The sequence below is a fragment of the Equus caballus genome, chromosome 8 (genome assembly GCF_041296265.1).
Source record: "Equus caballus isolate H_3958 breed thoroughbred chromosome 8, TB-T2T, whole genome shotgun sequence".
NCBI classification, from domain to species: domain Eukaryota; kingdom Metazoa; phylum Chordata; class Mammalia; order Perissodactyla; family Equidae; genus Equus; species Equus caballus.
The window spans coordinates 12,132,151-12,158,298 of NC_091691.1; the positions used below are offsets into that span (position 1 = coordinate 12,132,151).

At 39.8% G+C, this 26,148-nt stretch overlaps 1 protein-coding gene across 1 annotated transcript in view; it reads left to right on the forward strand.

Annotated features, from left to right (window-relative positions):
* Positions 1-26,148, forward strand: part of PIWIL3 (piwi like RNA-mediated gene silencing 3) — a 30,990-nt gene that overhangs the window by 252 nt on the left and 4,590 nt on the right. Inside the window, exons 2-15 of the mRNA XM_023646955.2 lie at positions 2,215-2,323; positions 7,481-7,609; positions 8,242-8,456; positions 9,081-9,199; positions 9,785-9,865; positions 10,512-10,709; positions 13,706-13,817; positions 18,630-18,756; positions 18,968-19,085; positions 19,476-19,590; positions 20,068-20,255; positions 20,704-20,776; positions 25,294-25,494; positions 25,639-25,742. Coding sequence (XP_023502723.1) covers positions 2,215-2,323; positions 7,481-7,609; positions 8,242-8,456; positions 9,081-9,199; positions 9,785-9,865; positions 10,512-10,709; positions 13,706-13,817; positions 18,630-18,756; positions 18,968-19,085; positions 19,476-19,590; positions 20,068-20,255; positions 20,704-20,776; positions 25,294-25,494; positions 25,639-25,742 — 1,889 coding nt within the window. The remainder of the gene's footprint in view (positions 1-2,214; positions 2,324-7,480; positions 7,610-8,241; positions 8,457-9,080; positions 9,200-9,784; positions 9,866-10,511; positions 10,710-13,705; positions 13,818-18,629; positions 18,757-18,967; positions 19,086-19,475; positions 19,591-20,067; positions 20,256-20,703; positions 20,777-25,293; positions 25,495-25,638; positions 25,743-26,148) is intronic.

Consider the following 26,148-nt stretch of genomic DNA (forward strand, 5'->3'; position numbering starts at 1 on the left):
TGAGAGGGAACTAGTACATTTCATAAGCAAAGTCAGATTTTCGGGATGGTGTGGCTGGCTCCACCTACCCGGAGAGCCCCTCTCTGCCTCCCTCTCGCGTTGTTGTCACCTTAGCGCAGACTCCCTTTGAACCCTGGGTGGATGGAAAGGCTTCCACATTCCCTGGCCTCTCAATTTCTTGGGAGAGACTTCAAAAATTAAAGGACTTGAACAGCCTGAGTTGGATAGAGTTTTCAATCTTGTTTAAAACTTGTTATCCCTGCTGTCTGTCTGCATTTCTGTCTTCTCTTATCCCGTGTCCATGGCGCGGTCGTGCGCTGGAACCCACAGCCGTGCTGAGGGTCTTGCTTTGACGCCCTCCGGTGGGTCGCGGTGCTGGCCTGGCGGTCACTCGACACCATCTGGGTCCATTTCTTCTCCTCTGCGGTTGTTGCTTCTGTCTTCTTTTCTTCCCTCAAGCCTCAACTGCTCCTCCTCCATCCTAATTCTTAGCCTTTCGCAGCAACTCCTGTGTCCCTGAGACATAGAACATCAGAGCAGAAGTTCAATGTCTTCCCCACAGCATCTCTGCACCCGGGCCTCCCCCTCACCTGAGACCCCAGGGTTCTAGCTCCGCTCCCACCTAAAGAAACCATCTCCACTTACACCCTGTGCCCCTTAGCCGGTTCTGGGGCGCCTCTCCTGTAACCCTCCCCTCTATCTCCTGAGTCATCAAGCTTTATTCTCCTAGATTGTCCCTGTCTGCATACAACCAACCGGCTGCGTTTCCTCCCATCCAGCAAGAAACCTCGCTGGATCCCATTGCCCTCACAGCTCCTTGCTTGGTCTTTGCTTCCCACGGCAGAAATCTCTCTACTCTGAACTCCACTTCTTCCTTCTTCTCTCGCCACTCCTCTCTCCCGGTCGCTCCACTGAAACAGCTCTTGTCGGGTTTCCCCAGGATCCTCCACTTTGTCAGACCCACAGGTCAGTTCTCAGTCCTCTGTGTATTTGCTCTATCACTTGTTGGTGGAATAGTTAAGCCCTCTTTTCTGCTTGATCAACTCCCTCCATGTGGGTTCAGGTCACCACACACCCCTGGTTTCCCTCCTACCTCCCTGGCTGCTGCTGTTAGCATTCCTTTGCTGGGTTCTCGTCCTGCCCTGTTCACATGCCCGGAACCTAGTCCTTGGGCCTCTTTTCCTTGCTACATGGATTCTCTCCCTTGTCATCTTATCATTGTCATGGCTTTCAGTGTTATCTGCTGTGAGGACAGGGCCTCCTACTTATATCTCCGGCCAGTGCCCTCTCCTGCAATACCTCACACCCCGCAGATGTCCACACCCCGCAGATGTCCACACGTCATGCTCCTGATCTGCCCTGTTCATTTCCTCTGAAGAAGGTTCATTCTTCCAGTTGCTGAGGCCAAACTCTGGCTCCATCCTAGACTCCTCTTTTGAGCTCAAACCCTTCACTGGAACAAGCAGGAAATACTGTTGTCTCTGCTTTTCAAAAAAGTATCCAGTATCTGAGAATTTCTCACCCCTGTTACTACCCTCTGGTCCAACCCACCAGCATCACTTGCTGGACACTGCAGGTGGCCTCTAACTGGCCTTCTTGCTTTTGCCCTGGTCTCTTCCTCAGTCTGTTTCCATCACAGAACAGATAAGTCAGTCCTTGTAGCTCTCTGCCCAACACGCTGATAGGGCTCCCATTTTCCCAGAGTCAGAGACCAATGCCTTAAGATGGCCTCTCTCCTGCTGCCTCTCTGACTTCTCCCTCCTGCTAGCTTTGCTCCAGCCACACTGGCCACCTAGTTCTTCCTTGGCCATTTCTCCCTTAGGAACTTTGCTCTCTCTTTCCTCCACCTGTGGCTTGTGTAACCTTGTTAACACACTCACCTCCTTCAAGTCTTTGATTCAGTGTCAGCTTCACCCCGAGGTCCTGCTTTGTCGCCGCTAATACAACTAGCCCCCTTCACAGCCCATCTTCCCAGCAACTCCCAATTTTACTTGGCATTGCTCTTTTTTCTTCATTTCTCTAGCCATGCCTATACTTACGCTATAGACATTTTTATTTTGTGTCACTGGAATGTGAGCTTTTCAAAAGAGAGTCCTTTGCTTTATGTCCTGGCACCTGGCAGGCAGACAATAATGTTTGGATGATGAACGAACGACTCTTATTTCTAAAGAGTAGATAACACTATTTATTATTTCTATCTCCAAAACCATGCAGACCCGGCAACCTGGGCAAATTCTGCCTAGACCCCAGCCACTGCCAGCAGAAAGCCAAGTGGTTGAGCCTAGGCAACCAAGAGGAGCGGAAGGAACGTCTCAGCCTTCAGGTAAAAAGAGGGAAGAAGGATGTGGTGGAAGAGGCAGGATGCTTCACACAGGAGGGTGCACCACAGTGATAAAATTCTAGACAGATAGCCTCGTATTCCCCCGAGGTTTGGCAGGATGGAAAGAATGTACAGCTTGCTGCTATTTCCTTTCCTGCAATAAATTATCTGACCATCAGTGTTTTATTCCCCCTATATGTTAAGGCTTATGGAAAAGAAATGGTGATTATTATTCACTAGCCAATTCAATGTAATTGCTTTTCAAATTTAGACCATGCATTTGTATGTGGGGAGTCTAAGTTAGCTAGGAATGCCAGGAACATTATTTTCTTGGGTTTGTAAATCTCTGCACTGAAAGGTCGAGCAGCTCTCGAACATCTCAGCGCTCGCCTATGTTGCGTTATCCTCACAGGTGAAAGGTTATCTTGATACAGGTGAGCACACAGGCTCAGGTGTTGTCGTTTGCCAAGGAGTCAGCCAATGCAGTCAAACCTTAGGTCTGATTCTCCAACCAACTTCTTTTTTTTAATTTTTAAAATTGTATTTATTGTGGTAAGAACAGTTAACATAAGATTTACCCTCTCAACATATTTTTAAGTGTACACTACAGTCTTGTTAACTATGGGCACAGTGTTGTATAGCAGCTTTCTAGAACTTACCTTGCATAACTGAAATTTTAGACCTGTTGATTAGCAACCACTCCCCCACTCCCTGCAAACCACTACTCTAGTCTCTGCCTCTATGGGTTTGGCTATTTTCCATCTCTCATAGAAGTGGAATGATGCAGTGTTTGTCCTTCTGTGACTGGCTTATTTCACTTAGCATAATGTGCTCAAGGCTCATCCCTATTGTTGTGTATTGTGGGATTTCTTTCTTTTTTAGGGCTGAATAATATTCCATTGTATGTATAGACCATGTTAATTTTATCTGTTCATCTGTTGATGGACATTTAGGTTGTTTCCATGGCTTGGCTGTTTTTGACCAGTGCTACAATGAACATGGGAGTGCTAATGTCTATTCAAGATCATGATTTCAAGTCTTTTGGATAAATACCCGGAGTGGGATGGCGTAGATCATATGGTAGTTCTATTTTTAATTTTTTGAGGAATCTCCTTACTGTTTTCCATAGCACCTGCACCATTTTGCATTCCCATCAGAGTAAACCAGGGTTCAAACTTCTTCACATCTTGACCAACACTAGTTGTCTTTTTTTTTGTTTGATGGCATGTTTTTTGATAATAGCCATCCCTATAGATGGGAAGAGATATCTCATTGTGCTTTTGATTTGCATTTTTCTGAGGATTAGTGACCTTGAGCATCTTCTCATATACCTGTTGGCCATTTGTATGTGTTTGGAGAAATGTCTGTTCAGGTCCTTTCATCATTTATTAAAATTGGGTTATTAGTCTTTTTGCTATTGAGTTGTAGGAGTTCCTTATATATTTTGGAAATTAACTCCTTATCAGATACATGGTTTGCAAACGTTTTCTCCTGTTCCATAGGTTGCCTTTTCACCCTGTTGATTGTTTTCCCTGCTGTGCAGAAGCTTTTTAGTTTGATATAATCTCATTTGTTTTGTTTCCTGTGGTTTCAGTATCATATCCATGAAGTGATGGCCAAGACCACTGTCATGAAGCTTTTTCTCAATGTTTACTTCTAGGAGTTTTATAACTTGGGGTCTTACATTTAAGTGTTTAATCCATTTTGAACTTATTTTTGTGTGTGGTGTAAGATAAGAATCCAATTTCATCTTTTGCACGTTGATATTCAATTTTCCCATCACCTTTTGTTGAAGAGACACCCTTACTCCATTGTGTATTCTTGGCACCTTGTTGAAGATCGGTTGACTATATGCATTTATTTCTGGCCTCTCTATTCTGTGCCATTGGTGTGTCTTTAGGCCAGTAGCATACTGTTTTAATTACTATAGCTTTGTAATATATTTTGAAATCAGAAATATGAGGCTTCTAGCTTTATTCTTTCTTGTAATTGTTTTGGCTATTCTGGATCCTTTGTGGTTCCATACAAATTTTAGAGCTGTTTTTTTATGTTTCTGTAAAAAAAAAAAAAAAAAAAAAAAAGCCACTGGGATTTTGATAGGATTGTGTTGAATCTGTAGATGGCTTTGGGTAGTATGAACATTTTAACAATGTTAATTCTTCCAATCCACGACCACAGGGTGTCTTTTCATTTGTGTCTTCTTTTAATTTCTTTCATCAGTGTTTTATAGTTTTCAGTGTACAAGTTATTCACTCCCTTTTTTCTTTCTTTTTCTTTTTTTTTTTTTTTTGCTGAGGAAGAATCGCCCTGAACTAACATCTCTTGCCAATCTTCCTCTTTTTTTGCTTGAGGAAGATTAGCCCTGAGCTAACATTTGCGCCAATCTTGCTCTATTTTGTATGTGGGTCACCGTTACAGCAGGGCTGATGAGTGGACGAGGTCCACGCCCAGGATCTGAACCTGCGAACCCGGGCTGCCTAAGCGAAGTGCACTGAACTTAACCACTATGCCACGGGGCCAGCCCCAAGTCGTTCACTTCTTTAGTGAAGTTTATTCCTAGGTATTTTATACTTTTCGATGCTGTGGTAAATGGCATTGTTTTCTTAATTTCAGATAGTTCATTGTTAGTATATAGAAATGTAATTGATTTTTATATTCTTCTGCTTTACTGAATTCATTTATCACTTTTAACAGTGTTTTGTGGAGTCTTTAGGGTTTTCTATTTATAAGATGATCTTGTTTGCAAACAGGGACAATTTCAGTTCTCCCTTTCCAGTTTGGATGCCTTTTATTTCTTTTTCTTGCCTAATTCCTCTGGCTAGAACTTCTACTTCTATGATGAATAGAAATTGTGAGAATGGGCATCCTTGCGTTGTTCCTGACCTTAGAGGAAAAGTGTTCAATTTTTCACTCTTGAGTATGAATTTAGCTGTGGGCTTCTCCTATATGGTCTTTATTACATTTAGGTAATTTTCCTTTATTAAGAGTTTTTATCATGAAAGGGTGTTGAATTTTATAAAGTGCTTTTTCTGCCTCTGTTGAGATGGTTGTGATTTTTACCTTTCATTCTGTTAATGTGGGTGTATCATGTTAATTGGTTTTCATATTTTGAACATCCTTGCACCCCAAGGGCAAATCCTACTTGGTGGTGGTCTATGATCCTTTTCATGTGCTGCTGAATTCGGTTTGCTAGGATTCTGTTGAGGATTCTTGCATCCGTATTCATCAGGGACATCAGTCCGTAGTTTTCTTTTCTTGTAGTGTCTTTGTCTGGCTTTGGAATCGGGATAATACTGGTCTCATAAAATGAGTTTGGAAGTGTTCCGTCTTCTTCAGTTCCTGGGACTTCAAGGACTGGCCTTCATTCTTTAAATGTTTAGTAGAATTCACCAGCGAAGCCATCTGGTCCTGGATTTTTCTTTGTTAGGAGGTTTTGATGGCTGACTCAATATTCTTACTAGTTATAGTTCTATTCAGATTTTCTGTTTCTTCATAATTCATTCTTGGTAGGCTGTATGTTTCTAAGGATCTCTCCATTTCTTCTAGATTCTCTGGTCTGTTAACATTTCATTGTCCATAGTCTTCTTATGATCCCATTCTCTCTGTACTGAGCCAGAGAGGAGCTGTGGTGAGTACCTGCCTGCTAGTTCAAAACACTGCCTTTGTTTTCTGTAGCCCTCAGGGGTCCAGCATATGCTGGTCCACTGTCACTCTGAGGCAGGCAAGATAGAAGCCAGTCCTTCAGGCAGCACCCAGAAGAGATGGGACATCGGATGTGTGGTCCCACTCTTTCCCTCAGCGTGGAAGAGCTGTTTGCTGGGGGTTTCCTCCTGTTCATCTGCTGCTGTGCTGGGCTTGGGGATTAGAGTGAGAAGATGTCTCCAGTTTTCCTACTGGTGTCCGCGTGGGTGGTTTCACACTTGCTGGGGGTGCAGGAGCATCTCAACTAAATTCTGGATTTCACACAAAGGGAGTGATCCGTGTATTGCTATTGGATCCATGTGCTCACTGGGAGGAGGGGTGCCCAGGGCTTCCTGTCCCGCCATCTTGCTGATGTCACTCTCCTCTAGCTTGATTCTTACAGCGAGATAAATTGTGATGGGTCAGAGCTTGAAACACCAAAAAAATTTAAAAGGTAAATAAATATTTTTATAACAAACAGATATAAAATCCAGGCTCCATAAAATGAAGTTATAAATTTGAATATGGAAAATTAAAATACCCATTTTTATTATCTGTATTGCATCTCTGAGGAGCTGTGATTAAATATTATATGTGAAATACATTGTATGTAGCAAGTGCTAATGAATGATGGCTGCTGTTTTCTTTCACTGAAATTTGAATTTGATTTTGATTCCTGGGTGTGTCAGAATTAGTTGAGTTTGATAAAGTTGTTTAAAAATTTTATGAGTCAATGAAATAGTTTTTCTATTATAGAAATTCATCCTCTAAATATTTTGTAAGATCATCATAAACTAGGAATAATAGCTTTCAGAAGTAGCATGTTGAAGAAAGCCATTTTTTATAACCCAAGGCATTGGCCCTTCAGGGGCACAAGATTTATGGATAATGTGCGCATATTTCTTTCACAATGCACCACCTCTCCGCTGAACGACAGCTTGGCATTGTCATTCAGATACTGACCTTGTAAAATATATATTTAAATCCGTATGAATCTCGGGATTTAGCAAAAATAGCATGAGACACTTTCCCAGTTGCTATTAATAAAATAGATCAGTCGTTCTGTATCAAAAGCCAGTTTCATGGATTTTTGATGGATTGTTCATTCAGCCGGTACTTTCTGATGCCCACTAGAGGGCAGTGTGGTGCCAGCTGATAAACCCGTAAAGATGGAGAGAGAGCGCAAGGTTTCTGCTTCGAAGGATCTTGTACTCTGAGCAAGCGCCTGATGAAACAGCAGCGATGACTGAAGGGCTGGGGCAACCACTGCTGTGGACTGCAGACTTGTTGGGAAAGGCCTCTAGTCCCCCTTGCTGGTGACGCATTACTGAAATAATGTTGTTTGGATCCGTTGACATCATCCTATCTACCTCAAACCACCTTGACGGTTTTGCTTAATAGCTGGGGTTTCCTACTGTCCTTCGTATTTACATTTCCCCTTTTCTTGTATAAACTCATTGCTTTTATGTTTATCCGTAGCGGAACTCCAGCTCTCGGCTGGCTTGCAGGCGGCCTCGCTGAGGGGGAACAGGGGTTTCAGCGGGGTTTTTCGAGACCTGGTGGTGAACACCCGGCAGAACCTGGAACATGTCAGAAAGTCGAAAACAGGTACTCCGGCCATTAAGCCCATTGGATGGAGTTGTTCATTTTAAACTTTTGATGAGATGTGTGTTGGTGCTTAGAGTTCTGTAAAGCTTCGTGCCATCATGTAAGCGGAGGTCCTCTCTCACGTTTTTGTAGTAACATTCACTTTTACAGAAATGAAGACATTTTAGAGTCCTTATTATTTATTTAGAACTTATTTACATATTTAGAAGACATTTTAGACATACATTCTTTGTTTTTCTTTTTCTTCTTATACACATTAAGATAGAATCACCCAGTTCTTTGTCGTACTGAGATTTTTTTTAAACACTATTACGTACAGTGGCTTTTTCCTCCTTTTGGAAGGCTTGTGCTGCAAAAGGTTTGTCTTATTTTGATCTTTTTATTGCTATATTAATATATTTATAACTATATTAATCATATATTTTAACTTTCTAAATGCATACTTGTATAAGAATTCACCTAAATGACGATGTTAGGTGTTCTGGACAACAGGTGTAGATAAATGTTTATGTCATGTTGTTAGCCTGCTTGTTCGACCTCGCTTTGGCTCTCAATGTTTTGCTGTCCAAATTGTCTTTGGTTCAATTGACCACTTTGTTGTCTCAATATTGACATGTGGCTCAATTTTTCAGGCTCGAAAGGTACAGCTGTAAGGCTATTCGCGAACCATTTCCGAGTGACATCTCGTCCCCAATGGGTCACGTATCAGTACAACGTTGACTATAAGCCAGACATAGAGGATGGAAGTCTCCGTGCGGACTTACTGAAACAACATGAATCGTTACTTGGAAAGTGTCGTATATTTGATGGAAACTCTTTATTATTACCACGTGTGCTACGTAAACGAGTTAAGTAGTGTTACTGACATTTTCCTAACATTGTTCTCTTTCTCTTGCCTTTTGACTTTATTCTCGGAGAACTCCTGTTGTTTCTGTACAGCTGTTTGTAGAGATATCATGGAGATCTCTTGCCCATTGGACTTGTAATAAAACCCATGTTCATGTTTGATTATCATTGGTATTCTTTAATGATTTTTATTTCAGTGTTTAAACAGAATTTAATATAAGGGTGAAATATATATTTTTTTACCTTTTTAATGGCACAGTATGTCTCGAAAATGCTGATCTTGAAGTTTTGAATAGTTTTTTATTTTATTTCTTATTCCCTCCAAAACGTCATCAAAAAAAGAAAAACATTGGGAGAAGGACTTAATTTTCTTCTATAAATTTCTGTATTCATTAACCAAATCATTTAGAGGAGCTTAAGTAAAAAATAGTTTTGATTTAAATATTTAATTCTGACTCCTCACTTTTGTCGTGTAAATCACATCTTCTACCTGCACGTGTCTTGGTGGGAAAGATGGCTTGCCACGGCGGTGGGTTGGATGGCCAAGTGACATTGACTTGCGATGCGATGGAACTTAGTGTCCTTGGAAGCACCTCTAAGGCTTTTCTGTTCTTCTTTATCTCAGAAAACGGAAGTGGTCAGCAAGTACAAAGAACAGCCTGTGAAGATTACCATCGAGTTCTCCAGAGAGCTCATGCCCACCTCGCCAGATTGCCTGCGCTATTACAACATTCTCTTTAGAAAGTGTGTTAGATTGCATTTCCTCGCAATTTGGTTGGTTTTACTGAGTTTCAGTGGTGTTGAACATGGCCATTTGCTTCTAGCATCTTATGTTCTTGAGATGAAAGGACACTTGAGCCTCACTTGGACCTGGGAGAATTCGGTGGCCTTCCTCAATATTATTCCTCCTGCCCGCCCCCACGTCTGGGTCCTATCTAGAAGGAGTAACAGCCATCAGCTATGCACGTCCATGCGTATTTCCCTCTGGAGCAAATACACTCATTTTCTATTCTGCACTCACTGTGATGAACAAATATTCAAAATTAAAATTCGAGACACAGTCTGGAAAAGATGTTTTGGTTCATTTCTGGGAATGAAGGTCATTCTGATGGCCTTTCCGTGATATTTTGTTTTATGAAAAACTGAGGTTAAATGCACTTTAATATCCACCTCATAGTGTAACTTACCTGTTATATCAGGCACTTCATGTTAATCGTTAGTGTAAACAAAGCCAGTGACAGATATCTTTCCCTCATGTATCTTGAGGTCTGTTACCAAATGCTTGGTATTCACTGTGCGTTCAACGCAACCTATTCTTTCCATTTCTAGAATTTTGAAGTCGATGGAATTGAAACAGATTGGTCGCAACTATTACAATAAATGTGGAGCCACTCAGTTCTTGGATCATAGGTTTGTATAAAGTGGAAAGTTCCACATTCTGTGCACAGAAACAGAAGCTTTTGAGAAAGTTACTCTCATTTGAAGTCACATGGTTTACAAGTGATGGTCTTTTAAATTGTACCCTCTGGCTATGAACAATTAAGTTTAATGTAAACTTCAAAGGAAGTGAAAAGATTCGCTCTAAAACTCCTAGCATCTTAAGCACAACCCTTAAGATATTCAGTTGTTGTGTAAACCATCTAAGAAACCTAAATATTCATCCCAAATTTGGGTAATTTCTCTCTGAAAATATTTTCAATCATAGCAATTGTATCTATATGTATATATGTGTATATATGGGGGTGTGTGTATATATATATATATATATATATATATATATATATATATAATATTCTCACGTACATGAGTATACATGACACTTTAAGCCTATGAGCAGTAATAAAAATGGTTTAACAAAGATGATGTTTTGCTTATAACCAGCACATCTGGTAAATCTCTATTGGAAGTTCCTTAGAAACACCAGTTATTACTAAAACTGAGAAATTGGAACCGACTCCTAAGCATCCATTTCAGACCCTGAGTTTGGGCCCATAACACTTGGCTCCATGGTCAGAGCTTGGCCTTGACACTCACGTCTACTGTGTTCTGTTTGCAGTCTGGAAGTCTGGCCTGGTTACTTCACATCTATTCTTGAATATGAAAACAGTATTACCCTCTGTGCCGACGTGAGCCACAAACTGCTCCGAATGGAAACTGCTTATGATGTAATAATGAGGATTGTTGACACTCCCAGAGAGGGAGATGTCAAACAGCGAGTTTCTAAAGCATTAGTTGGCTTAATCGTTCTCACCAAGTAAGTCTGCATTTTAAAAGCCCATCCAATCACTTTTTTTTTTTTGAGGTGAGGAAGATTGTCACTGAGCTAACATCTGTGCCAATCTTCTGTCTTGCATGTGGGACGCCGCCACAGCCTGGCTTGATGTTGCTGAGTGGTGTGTAGGTCTGCTACCTGGGCTGCCAAAGCAGACACACAAACCTAACCACTACAACACTGGACCAACCCTAAAACCCATCTAATCCCTTTGAAAACCTTATTTTTCCATAAGAGATGTTCCTATTATTTTCAAATTACTAAATATTGAAGTTCAGAAGTAGAAATAGCATGAAAATGGCAAGAATCACTGTATACTTTTCTCATCTGCTTATACAGTATGGGAGAGGACTATGTCAATTGTCAGCTTTGCCATTTTTGCAATTCCTAATGTTAATGCATTCATTTGAAACCTCACTTGCGTGTAGCTGGGTATGCTCATTCCAAATGTCTTCTTGCTTTTCTCTCCCTCTGTGTCTAGGGATTTTAAAAATCAGTGCTTAATTAGAACACATTAGCAAATTTCCTTTGAAGGAACTTTTTATTTCGAGTCTCCCTCTACACCAGAAATCTTAAGTTGATAAGAGAATGGATTTAAAGTTACTCAGCCAAAACAATGTTTTTGAAAATTTTTTGAGGTCATATTGGCTTATGACATTGTGTAAATTTTAGATGTACATTATTATATTTCAGTTTCTGTATGGATTGCATCGTGCCCCCCACCGATAGTCTAATTTTTGTCTGTCACCATACACATGTGCCCCTGTACACCTCTCACTCTCCCCCTACCTCCTTCCCCTCTAGTAACCACTAATCTCTTCTCCTTATTCGTGTGTTTATCTTCCACATATGAGTGAAATCATACGGTGTTTGTCTTTCTCTGAGTTATTTTGCCCAGCATAATACCCTCAAGGTCCGTTCATGTTGTTGCAAATGGGATAATTTTGTATTTTTTATGGCTGAATAGTATTCCATCATATGTATGTTGCTTCCACGTCTTGGCTGTCGTGAATAATGCTGCGATGAACATAGGGATGCATAAATCTCTTTGAATTATTCACTTCATGTTCTTTGGATAAATACTCAGCAGTGGGATCATATGGTACTTCTATTAATTTTTTGAGAAATCTCCATACTGCTTTCCACAGTGGCTGTACCAGTTTGCAAAATAATCTGAAGAAAAGAGCAGTTAGAACTCACACTTGCCAATTTCAAAACTTACTGCAAAGCTGAAGTAATGAAGACAGTGTACTGCTGGCATTAGGATGGATATATAGATCGGTGAAATAGAACGGAGGATCCGGAAGTTAATCCTCACATTTATGGTCAGTTGACTTTCAACAATGATGTCAAGACAGTTCAATCAGGGGAAGAATAGTCTTTTCAACTAATTTTGCTGGCACAGCTGGATATCCAGCTGCCCCTTCCTCACACAACACACAAAATTAGCTAAACTGGAACTCAAAATAGACCTAAATGTAAGAGTTAAAAGCCCAAAATTCTTAGAAGAAAACATAGGAGTTTGGGTTAGGTAAAAGCTTATTATATAAGCCACCAAAAGCACAAGTGATGACAAAAGAAAAATGTAAATGGGCCAGCCCAGTGGCTCAGCGGTTAAGTATGCACGGTCCGCTTCTTGGTGGCCCGGGGTTCACTGGTTGGGATCCCGGGTGCGGACATGGCACCACTTGGCAAAAGCCATGCTGTGGTAGGCGTCCCACATAGAAAGTAGAGGAAGATGGGCATGGATGTTAGCTCAGGGCCAGGCTTCCTCAGCAAAAAAGAGGAGGACTGGCAGTAGTTAGCTCAGGGCTAAGGTTCTTCAAAAAAAAAAAATGTAGATAAATTGGACTTCACCAAATTAAAACTTTTGTTCTTTAAGTACATGTCAAAAAAGTGAAAAGACAACTCACAGCATGGGAGAGAATATTTGCAAATCACATATCTGGTAAGTAACTTGTATTTATATATATATATAAAGAACATGTACGACTCAATGAAAAGAAACTCAATTTTTAAAAATAGGCAAAGGATATGAATAGACATTTCTCCAAAGAGAATATACCAATGGCCAATAATCACATGAAAAGATGCTGAACATCATTAGCCATCAAGAAAATACAAATTAAAACCACCATGAAATATCACTCTATACCCACTAGGATGGTTAAAATGAAAGAGCAGATATTAACCAGTATAGGTAAGGATGTGGAAAAATCGGAACCAACCTTCATCGACGGCTGGTGTGAGTGTAAAATTGTATGGCCTTTTTGCAAAATAGTCTGGCATTTCCTCAACATGCTAAATATAAAGTTACCGTATGACCCAGCATTTCCACTCTTAGTTATATGCTCAAGAGAAATGAAAACATATGTCCAGCAGTATTGGTATGTGAATGTCTATAACATCGTTATTCATAATAGCTCAAAAGTGTAAACAACCCGTATGTTCATCAACTGGTAAGTGGATAAGCAAAAATATAGTATATCTATACAATGGAATATTATTTGGCAATAAAAAGGAATTAAGTACCAATACGTTCTACAGCGTGGATGAACCTTGAAGACATTATGCTAAGTGAAAGAAGCCAGTCAGGAAAGATCACATATTGTGTGAGTTAATTTATGTAAAATGTGATGGTAGGCCAATGTATAGGGACAGAAAGTAAACTAGTGGTTGCCCAAGGGCTGGGGGAGTTGGGTGGAAATGGGGAGTGATGCTCATGGTTATGGTGTTTCTTTTTTGTGTGACGAAAATATTCTAAAACTGACTGTGTTGATGTTTGCGCAACTCTGTGACTATTCTAAAAATCGTTAGATTGTACATTTAAGTGGGTGAATTGCATGTTATGGGAATTAATCTTACTAAAGCTGATGTATCCTGCAATTACTTACAGGATTTAAAACCCCTTGATTCTTGCATGGTTCCACGCAATGAATGAGCCAGGAATAATACCATATATTGTGATTATTCCACAGGCACAACAACAGAACCTACAGGGTGGATGCTATTAATTGGGAGGAGACTCCTAAAGCTACATTTAAAAAGTCAGATGGCAACAGAATCACCTTTGTGGACTACTACAGGCAGGTATGAAATTTTATTTCTTTAAATATATTTAAATATTAAAATCTTTTCAGATTATGTGATTAAATATATTTTTAAGTCATATATATATATTTATATATTTATATTATCCTTTTGGGATATTATAGCTTGACTTCTATTATCCGTGTATTCAAGTAGCTTGGGTACAGAGTAATGTCACAGAACTAGAATGGCTCCAATATGGCCCCTCGTGTCAGTCACAGAAGTGGCTATGGGAGTTTTAAACATGTAGATGCATTGTTAGGTAGAAAATAAAATATGGTAAGACTTAAGATATGAAAACTTTACTTATGTAGAAATTGCAGCCCTATAGAGTTTGGTTCAAAAGGAAGGAAAAAATGGCCAATTACTACCTGAAATGATGTCAATTATATGCCAAATCTCGTAATTCATGGATTCTTCAATCTTTGAGTGTTCACAAGGACGTACGTAGACTTGCCTTAGTAAACTAAGATATACCAGTTGATGAGGGAGCTTTTCTAGCTTTGGAAGATGAGAGAAAGATAATTAAAGGAATCACAGATATTTGTAGCAAATGGAAAGAACTTATAAATGGATGATTTTTTAAAAAAAAGCTTGTATTTTTTATATTGCAACCCAAAATCTAGCTACTTGAAACCATTGAGGATACACAGCCCTCTGACATCCCTTCAAGGGGATGGTTCTATTCTGACATTATCTTCATTTGTGCTTCATACTTAGTGCTTTTCCTTCAATCCAAAAAGTGTTGAGTGAGTTCCTATCATATATCTTGGGTATACATCGGTAAGACAATTGAGTTCTCTGATCTCACAGGAACTTGCATTCTCACGGCAGGCAGGGAGATGGCAAACAAGAAGAAAACTATTCTGATAGTTATAAAGGATGTGCAGATAATTAAAATTGAAGGGGATTATAGAGAGTGTCTGGTGGCTACTTAGACTGGGTAGTCAAGGAAAGCTTCTCTGAGAAGCCGAAATGTGAACGTCAAAAAGGAGCAAGCGGTGTGCAGATCAGGGAAAAGAGAAGAGATAGTGCAAAGACATCATTTTCAAGATGGCCATGATGTATCCAGATCATGCACTAGCTACCAAGGCTAGTGCGTTCTCTAGAAAAGTCAACCGGATTTTATTGTCCAAGGGTGTTATGTAGATGAATTTTTCATTTTCAAGATTATTTCATCTGATGTACTGCAAATGGGCTGTATGGGGTTAAAAATGGAGGCAGGGAGAACAATGAGGAGGTTATTAAATTGGTTTAGGTAAGTGATGAGGGTGACCTGGATTAGAGTGGGAGAAATAGTTGAAAATGGACAGGACTTATTGATGGCTTGGATGTAGTGAGTGATGGAAAGAGGAGCCTGCCACACAACCCTTGGGCTTTATCTGAGGAAGTGCGGGAGCAATGGCATCATTTCCTGCCATGGGGGAGTCTGTGGGAGGAGCAGGTTTGGGGATCGTTCGGGGATGAGATTGGCTCTGTTGGAGTTGGAAACGGAAATGTCAGTAACTAAATAAAAGACTTATTTCTGGCTTGAGTAAAGTCTAATGAGAGTCTAGTCGCTCTCAGGGAAGCTGTCTTCCATGGGATGACTCAGTGATCCAGTGTTACCATTTTGTGGCTCGACCATCTCACCAAGTGGACTCCGAGGTGGTTGCGTGAGAGGAAAAGAAGTAGAAGAAACACCCTGGCTCTTAGGGACCTTGGACTGGAAGTGATAGGCTGATGCACCACTTCTACTCGTCTTCCTGTTTGTCAAAACTTCAGTCCTGTAGCCTGATCCTAGCTAAGTGACAGCTGAGGAGGCACCTCTCCTCTTTCGTGTACAGCAAGGTGACGCGATGTGATTTCACAGCATTTTCTCGGCCCAAAGGGGTAAATAAAGCCTGCTGTTTGGGCATGGCCATGAATCTGGAGTTCCACGGGGAGGTAAAGCCTGGAGGTTTAGATTTGGGCAGTCATTAGCCATTCTCTAATCCTTGGCTTTTGATCTGCAGTCACCTAGGCAGAATATGTAGATAAACAAGAGAATAAAGTATTTCAAGAAAGAGGAGGGAAGTGCATCTCTGTAGAATGTTAAGAGGTTAAATAAGACCGTATACCTACGTCCAAACTCACCAAATTGTATCCCGTAGTTGTGTGCAGATTTTGGTGTACCAGTTACACCTCAATGAAGCTGGAGGGAAAAGACATACAGTCAAGTGTGTATTGGGTCTGGTAGCATGGAGCTCATACCAAGAGCAAATTGGTAATAGTGGGAGTCAAAGTCCAAGTGGAAGGTACTGAAGAAAAAAACGTGGCAATATTTGCTACAAAAGAAGAGGAGAGAAAGGGTATGGGAGATGGAGGAGTTTAAAAAATTAGACAATAGTATGTTTCCATCTTGGTGGAAATCATCCAACAGAGAGGGAGAAATCGATAACATCGATTGTAAGAGAAATAAGGGATAATAACAGAAACAAAATCCCTGAAGTTGAGCAGAGGTTAGAATCCAGAGCTCAGTGGAGGGGCTGACTTTTCTCTGAGCAGGACAAACCCTCTGTAGAAATCGGGCCCCAGCGGCAGAGCACATGCCTACAGGGGAAAAGGTAAACGCTGGGCAGAATGTTGTGGATTCCTGTCTGAATCCTCCTATTTCTCAGTGAAGTATGAAGCAAGATCGTTGGCTGTGTCGGTTGGTGGGTGGCGGGAAGGGGGTGTGTAGGAGATTTGAGAAGGTATGAGATGTTGGTTTTTGAATGAGTAAGGAGCATAATGAGGGAATTTGAATAGAGCGCCCCTTTCAGATTGTGGCCAAGACTAACTGTAGAACCAATCAGCAGGGTCAGTTGCTGCTTACACGCACAGGACAGACAGCTGGGTTGTTGCATGGTCAGAGCTTGCCAACGTAGTATGATGAAGGCTAAAAGGAGGGAAGGAATTGATGGCGTTTATGAGGGAGTGATTATGACAGGCTAGGGAATGCAAGTTGGGGAAGTGACGGAGATGAGGATGTGAGGGAGATAAGGACCTCCTTCCTCCTAGATTTAAGTGTGCTCATTCCTCTACCTAGGCTTGCTCATTCTACAAATTTCATCTCAAAGGTCATTGATTAAGAAGAGCCATTCTGGATATCCTAACAACCCCCCTCCCACCCCAAACACACACGCCAACCTGCAACCTCAGGCCTCTGTGGGCACCCTATTCTGTACACATTTGTATTTCATGACGTTTATCCCAATTTGTAATTACATGTTTGGGTGATAATTTCATTAGTCTCTCCCCTCCCCAGTAGACTGAGTTTCATGGGGGCAGGACAGTGCTGGTTTTGCTCTTTGTAATACCTCTTGTATCTTATACCTTGACTGGCACATATAATTGTAATAGTTCATGAATGTCATCACAGGGCGGGGGGTTAGGAATAATTTGAGAGAGGGGGGAATTTGACACATTAAGGCAAACTACCTTTTTGGCATCTGCTGATAGTCTTGGATGTAAATGAAATATAAGGAAAGGTTTTCAGCAGCTTTACTTGAGTAAAACAGATGGGCAGAAATATTTGAAGTGACTGGGGGAGTCTCAGGATGCCCTGGTGGGAACTCAGTCTAGAGAGAGAGAACAATTTAGTTTTAGTGTTGTCATGAGATCTGGAAAAGTCAATGAATTCATAGATAAGTCATTGGAAGGGAAATACAATGGCTTTCAAAAGAAGTTTAATAATAATGCAAATAGGAGCAACAGAACTGATTTTTAGATGTTGCAAAAGATCCTTCTAGGATATTTCATAACAGCTGTAACAAAGGAAGTGCGATTTCCAAAGTTCTCTACAGGAAGAATAGCACCTCCAAAGGCTTGGAGAAACTGGGTGGTAGGAGCAGTTGATGAGGTCTAAAATGGTGCCACAATTCTACACACATGTGTATACTTGCACTAGCTCCCACCTTAAGAAGGCTGTAGGATCAGGGAGTGGGGGTGAGTCCCAGCTGCCTTTCAGATAACTACAGACCACTTTAAGGAAAAAAAAACTACGTAATCTGCAAGAATTTCATGAGAATTGAAAGTAGTAGCCCAGCCCAAGAAGAAAAAAGCCATGAACACTGGATTTGAAGTCTTCTTGTCTAAGGTGGGAATTCCTTTGAAGTTCCCAAGATGTCTAAAAGACAGTTGATACCGGAGTTCATGTGGCTAAATTATTATTAACAAGGACCTTGCTTACCAATAAGCAACACAGGAGGATCTCTGAAGGGACCACTTTGTGTTGGAGGGTAAAGGCACTTCATTGTGCAAGCATTACAGCCTAGGGTAGGAACTTCTGCATGTAATGTCTTTGAAAATGCCTTTTCCTACTGGAAGCAGGGACTAAGAACTTAGGGGAAATAATGCAGGAGGAGGTTGAGAATAGATCTGAAATGGTGACTCTGAAAAGTGGCCAGCTTTGATTGTCCCCCATTAGTGTGGGAATCCTCTTGAAAGTTCTCAATATGGTTTAGGAATTTTTAAGGCAAGACTGAGGTGAGAAATAGGCACTCTAGGAGTCCCTCACCCATCTCCATATGCAAAGTTAAAGAAGGATAGCTCAGTGACTCCAATTTAACATTTGTGGGAGTCTTTTTCTCCTCGGCCGTGTATAAGAAAAAAGACGTGGTCCCTGAGACATCTAAATTCAGAGAATATTAAGGGTATTTTTAACGTAATTTTAAGCTTGAGGAAGCAATGTCACCACACCTCTGGGCATCCATTTGTGACCCAAAAATGCACATTTGTACCTGTTGTTGAGGTGTTACGAAGGTTTTGCTGATAATCATGCCAGTGTTCTTTCTCGCTTCTGTTGAGCAGCAATATGACACACAGGTCACTGACTTAACTCAGCCACTTCTGATCAGCAAGGGAAAATGGAAGAAGAGCCAGCAGGACACACCCAACGAACCTGTACTGCTGGTCCCTGAGCTCTGCAGCCTGACAGGTATAGCAGATTTATGCGGTCTTCCCAGGAGACAATCCCTCTTTAAAGTCATAGATATTCGGGTGTAGAAGTGTGGGCTTTTCATGATACTCCATCTGACCTGGAGCTGTGTCCTCTGTTCATTCTTCCTCTTCCGGATACAGCAGTTAAGTCTCCTCTGAAAAAGTCTATTCTTGCTTACTCGGCTGTATCTTTTGGATCTCTGTTGAAGGTCTAACAGATGCCATGCGTCAAGACTACAGAGTGATGAGAGACCTGGCTCTTCACATGAGGTTGGATCCAGACAAAAGGCAGCACGAACTGCAAAAATTCATGAATACTGTACAAAGGTAAGCGCTGCTTTCCTGGCTCTGTGTGTGTGAACCGAATTTGAGACCCGTGCAGAGAGATCCCTTGGCATCTCAGATTCTTCAGTTAAAAAAGGACGATTGGGAAGAAAATGAGATTTGGGGGGCCAATTCTACTTTTTCTGTCATTGCAATGTTAGAGGAAATCTAGAGGGAGATGAATGAAATGAAATGGAAAGACTAGTGCCCCCACAAATGTGAGAGCAAGACAAGACTATTCAGAGTTTGAGGGAGTTGATCTGTAGCGTCTTAACCAAGGACAAGCAAGAAGGAAACTTATGTGAGAGGGAAATTGCCCTGTGTTTTGCAAATGAATAATTGTTTTTGCTTATTTTCCTTGGTTTGATCATGTGGAAATATTTTAACTTTCAGAGATAAGACTGCGCAAGAGGAGCTTCGACTCTGGGATTTGAAATTCGATACCAACTTTTTGTCCTTCTCAGGAAGACTGCTGAAAGAAGTCAGAATTTGCCAGGGAAGAAGAGTGGTAAGACGGTTTCAAAGTTGACAGGTCATCGTAGGAATAATAACATTGTCAAATAATAACAAAAACAGGAACTAACTTAGTCATGTCAATAATTATGACTACTCTCTCTTAGACTACCTATTCTTTATATGAGAGAACAAGCAAATATTCAAAAGGAATGCATGGAAAGTGCTTGTAATACAGTAAACTCAGTTCTGTATCTTTACCTATTAGTATTGTGGACATTTTCTCAAGGCAAAATGATCTTCTAAATGTATCCTTAAGAGTCAAATAGTTAATATCAAAATAATCCAGAGTAACCCATGATAGAATTCCAGCATTACTAACCTGTCTCTTCATAAAAATATCTAATTCAGTCATGATTAAAGTTTAAAATTGTAATATTTCAGCGGGAGATAGCACAGATTTACAATGGAAAGGATCTTAGGTGGTTTTTTTAAATGAAGTTTTATACCGTGTCTTGGAATTCTTTTCCAGTTTAACTCCCATCCACTGTTTGCAGAATGGTCAAAAGAAACAAGAAAGGGCCCCTTACTTAAGGTGAAGTCCCTGGATGATTGGCTAATGCTTTACACTAAGAGAAATTACGGGGCAGCCGTTTCGTTAATGCAGTGTCTACGGAAAGTCACACCCACCATGGGCATAGCTATGAGAGATGCCAAAATGTGAGTAGAGCAGAAATTCCTTCCAATTTAAACCTCGGTTGTTAGCAATCTGGGAGTGGAATAACTGAAAATGTTAAACTGTAGAAATCAGTCACTTTATCAAAACTCTGAAAGTTTGTAAACAAAATACCCATCTAATCTCCAGTCAACAAATATTAAAACAGGCTTTTGTGATATATGGTTTGTGGCTATTAGGATCCATGTTGAGGAAGACATGAGAACTGTCAACTTGGTATAAATGGATGGCGGGATATTAAGAACTAGTTCCCAGATGTATTTCCAAAAATTGTTCAACTTGTCTTGGTTTTAAAAGCAAGCTTTCAACTGAAATGCTTATCTTGGCATTTTTTCTTGACTTATTTTATATAGTGTTTCATTGGTTGCATAAAATATTATGTGTTTCTCTGTTCATGACCTTTTGAATATAGATAATATACTCATTTTCCAGGCTTGAAGTCAATGACACAGTCAAATCCTATATAAATGTCTTAGAAAAACACGCCTCATCAAAGACACAGATGGTAAGTCTACTTGATACATGCACAGTCTTTAGTGGTTGTTCTAAAGCGGCGTTTGTACGTATCACGGAATTTGGAATGTTGCTATTGGTTTTCTAAACTAGCCAATGAATACAAATTTACCCCTATAATAGAGCTGAATACAGACTTTTGGGTTTGAGGTACTACTTAATATTATCATGTTATACAAATTCTTTCAGGCTTGAGGACTTGGAATTATTATTTCTTTAAGTCTCAAACTGAAAAACACCATACAAATGTAAAGAAATATGGATTGTGGAGATCATCACATTTATCGTTTCTCTCTCCAGTTGTAACTGCAAACTCTCTGCTCTCTTGCAGCACCTCATCTTCCCTTCGCTCAGTATTTTACTTAGGATTTTTCCTTTCATTTCTGCCATCCAGTGTCTTAGACCAAATTGTCATTATGTTGTATCTGAATTGCCAAAGCAACTTCTTTTTTCTTCTTTCTTTGGATTCTTTCTCCTAATTCATCTTGCATTCTTCCCTTCTTCCTCTGGGATGATCTTTAAAGGGATCTTTGTTTCTTGATCATGAAACCCTGATGTTTCTCCTATTGTCTTTTACATAAAGGCCAGGATTTTCTCGCCTTTTAGTTTCCGCTAAGGAGCCTTTTTGGCTACCCTGAAGGATACTTTGTATGAGCCATACTCAGTGTCAAATGAAACATCTTACTTTTGAAAGCATATTGTACTTACATTTTGAGTCTTACTGTATTGAGTACTGTGTTCCATTCTTCTCCAGTGTCGTGGCCTTAAGTGCTCAGCTTGATCAGGGAAGCATCCATTAGGAATCAGCAAAGAGTCACATCTTAGTATGTTAGCATCAGAGTTGATCGAGCCTTTGTAGTTGTCTGAATCCCAACTCATTCTCGTAACAGGAATTTCTTTGCTCATTTGGCATCTGCCTGAAAAGGTAAAGATCACCTTTTCAATTGGTTGGAATTTCTTGGAAAAAAAAAAAAAAGAAATCCTTCATCTCTTGAATGGGAACTTGTCTCACTTTTACTCATTTATCCTGGATTTGCTTTTTTGAACAATATCTTCTTTTACTCAAGGCAGCCCCTTAAATATTTTGTCAGATGGTGGGGGGCAGCATGCCTACAATCTTCTTATGCACTCCAGACAACTGGGAATGACCAATAAAATAGGGTCTCAAAATAACGTGCGAGATTGTCTTTAAGTAAAAACAGAAATCTCCATAGATTTCCGTAGAGGGAAATTCATGTATGTAAGCAGGGGTGAAATGATGCAGCTCACAGATTTCAAAGGCTGTGTGGCACTGGGCAAGAGGCCAGAACCAGGCTGTGTAAGATAATCCATTGAATCAGATAAGACATCAAGCCACATATTTATATTATATATAAAATAAAATGTTAACTTCACAAATATGTAATATGAATTGGTGGTAACACTACCAGTAATTCCTAAGTATTCATACTGTCTGGGAATGTATTTTCCTTATGGTGTATGCAGACAACAGCTTGTAGATTACTATTTTAAACAAGTCATCATGAGGAAGGAAGCTCGTGTTTGAATAATAAAGAATTAAAATCCTATACGTGTATGAGTTGGAGGAGTAAGGCAGAAGTAGAAGAAATAAAAGTATATTCAAGCTATAGGATTTTTTTTTCACAGAGAGGAAAACAAATCTAGTATTGTGCTAATAATTTAAGGCTACAAGAATAAAAATGAAATACAGTTATCTCAAAAATAATAATTCCTGAAAATCAGATATTTGTGTTAAAAAATGCCAACTGAGAACATGGTCCCCATTATTTTAAATAGAGAATCTTACAGTTTGTCTTTTAAAAATAATGATTACACATCAATTCAGTCCAAAACTTCTAATTTCTGTTTTCCTGAATATTTAAAACTTTTATTTCTTTTAACTTTATATTTTAATGTAATTTCAGACTTACAGGAAGATTTGCAAAGATAGTATAAATCTCTTTATAACCATCATCCAGGTTTTCTAATATTAAATTTTACTACATTCATATAATCATTCTCTCTCCTTCTTCTTTCCATCTATCTAGCTGTATATCCATGTATATCTATCTGCATTTAATCCTTCTTTCCCTCTCCTTATTTATGTGTCCATATATACATATATATGTGTGCCATTATTCACAATAGTTATAGTGTATGTGTGTATTTTCCTAAGCCATTTATCTGATCTGCACACTGAATTCAAGTTTAGTCAACCTTGAGATTCATCTTTGCTGGGTGTAGCTGTAGGTTATTCTCTCGCTCTATATAGTATCCCATTGTTTTTAACTCAATCCATTCTATTGATGAACATTTGCAATGTTTCTAGTTTTGCTCTTACTTATAGTACTGTGTGGATACTTTTTTATGTGTCTTTTGTGCACATATGTATGCATTTCTGTTGGGGATTTACCTGGGATGCTACTCATAAGTTTTCCAAAATAGTTGCACCGGTGTACACATCCACCATCAGCTTGAGCATCCCATAGCTTCCTGTCTTCTTTAACACTTAGGTGTTGTAAATCTAATCTGTTTAGTTTTGAGTGGTAGACACTCAAAATTTAACTCAAGCACCCTTTCCTTGGCAGGACCTTGTCTTCAATTTCTGTCCTTCTCTCTCTATGAGGCTGTCAGTCTTTTCATAGCCTTGCAGCCTCTCAGCCGTGTTTACTGAGCCGGGCAGATATCTTGAGAGAATGCAGCCTCAGTTGCTGGGATCATCTCTCTGGGTCCCTACTTCTCTCTTATCTCAACCCTATCATTCCTCATTGTGTTGTTAAACTGGCTGAGCCTTACAACAGGCATGCCCCTATATTTTCATCAGCCTGAATAGCTCTTCTCAGCGATGGACAGGTCCATGCTATTCCAGAAGCTGACATTTTAGGAGACAATGGTAGCTGACCACTCTCAGGAAACTCAGAGATCAGCAGATAAAAAAAACTAGAATCTAGAAGATTTTAAACTCCTATTTAAAAGCTTGACCTAGTAACCTACTAATATGTATATACAGAGAGATATACATGTGTGTGTGTGATCTGTACCCCAAAGATTAGGTGCTCTTAAAAAGCATATCTTTAAGTTTGTTTTGTCTTCATCTTTAGCTGATCGCAATGCACTTGGAGAAATCCTAGGCAAATAATGAAGCATCGGTATCCTATCGACCACACGCAGTGACTATAGTACATTACAATTAGAAATCATTAAACCACGTAAACTCAAAGACCAAAGAGGTATTTTTAAGTGACAACCATATTAGAATAATCTCAGTGGAAATTTAATAAATAATAATAATTTAATAAAATAAAAACTCTTAGAATGGAGAGACCATGTAAGTACTATGCATCAAAATCTGTGTAAAACAGCATACTGGTAATAAGAGGGGACCCACAGCCCTTAATGAATGCTTTGGGGATGAAGTCTGGATTTTAATGCACAAGAACAGAGTAAACCAAAATAAAGTAGAATGAAATAAACAATAAGAAGCAGAAACTAAATAGAGAACAGCCAACGAATCTAAAGCTGAAAATATTAAAATTTGATATTGTCGAGAGTGAAGAAAAAAGTGAGGCTCAAAGCATCAGGAATAAATAGAGTTCATTATTACAGACTCGCTGGAGGTTAAAGAAATATTGGGAGAACGCCATAGGCTACGGTGTGCCTGTAAATTTGAACATTTGAAATGTAGTTTTTAGAAAAATATAAACAATTAGCTGGTTAGTGTATTGAATTACAGGGAAAAATGTTTCTCTTAATCATTGCAGGTAATGCATTTAATAAAATTCCACACCCTTTCATGTGAAAAGAAAAGCTCCGTCTAGAATGAGAAGAAGACTTTCCCTAATCTGATAAAAGATATCTGCCAAAAACTTCTTGCAAGCATTATCATGTTAAAAATAATATACTGATGATTTTCCCATTACGGTCAGAAACGAGCCAAGCAGTAACCTCTCTTGCTAATCCCCAGGTCCTGCTGGGGGTCCTAGGGGATGTCTGAAACCTTGCTCTGCTGCTTGTAAATCAGGCAATTTCCAAAACTTCCATAATTTGCTCAAGGCTGAAATGGCGACAATAGTGTCCCCAGTAGGTTGTTGATGGAAGAATTAACTGAGTCAAGTATAATGCCTGGCAAATGCCCTACAGATAATGATCATCCTGTAGACGGTGACTGTCCTGATGATGCTATATTTCAGTCTACGTTTGTAACCCACCCTTGTTAACTTCTTGATAAACTGGAAATTGAATAGCTAGGACCAAAGGATTTTGCAAATCTAAGCGATTGACGCCTATTGTCAAATGCCTGTCCTACAGCCAGTTTCTTCCCCACACTCACTCACGATTGTTTAATGTAATGTGATTCTAGACCCTTTACCCTCATGGATTCAGCTATTTCTTTAATACATAGACTCTTCGCTGTCAGTGCACCACCTCAATAGCTTCCTCAACGTGGTGTCCCTTTCTCGTATCACTGTGTTATTGCATCCTGGAATTTCATATTTGCTTGCTTTCGAGGTCGTTTGCGTGCTGTCAAGTGACAGGAAAGAAATGTATGACGGCATAAAGAAATTCTTGTGCGTCAATTACCCCATTCCAAGCCAGTGTGTGGTGGCGCGGACCTTAGACAAACCCCAGACGCTGATGACCATTGCTACAAAGATCGCCCAGCAGATGAATTGCAAGATGGGAGGAGCCCTCTGGAAGGTGGAAACAGGAGTACGTTGCATTTCGTTGCCTTCTCTTTATTTCATTTGTGTTTAGTGGAATTTAAGATTCTATTTAACTAGATTTAAAAGGTAATTGTTAAATTTTGCTTGCATTCTCTCCTAACTCAATTTACTACATTTTTAAAAATTTAAGTTGCGGAATACAATGTTCATCGGTATCGATTGTTTCCACGATATTGTAAATCGACGGAAGTCAATTGCAGGATTTGTGTCGAGCGTCAATGACGAATTAACACAGTGAGTATACTTTGGAAGATGTTGTTTAATTGGTAGCTATCTCCAGACCAAGTAGGAGAGGTGGACCTAATTGATGTTTGTTGACATTTTTATAACATAGTCAACTTCTGGTTAAAATTTTAATTTTAAAAGTTAAACTACCCCTTAGCTAATAGAACCTGCCATGTTCTAGGCAGAGAGATTCTTTTTAAAAAAGTGTATTTTATTGAGGTCACCTTGGTTTATAACATTATGTAAATTTCAGGTGTACATCACTACTTCTGTCTAGACTGTATCGTGTTCACCACGCAAAGTCTAGAAAATTCCCTGCTTTTAAAGGGCCTCATTAGATTAGAGGAGGCTTAACTAAAGTTGGCTGTGTCATATAACACAATCACAGAAGGGGCAGCTCACTATAGTCATGGGT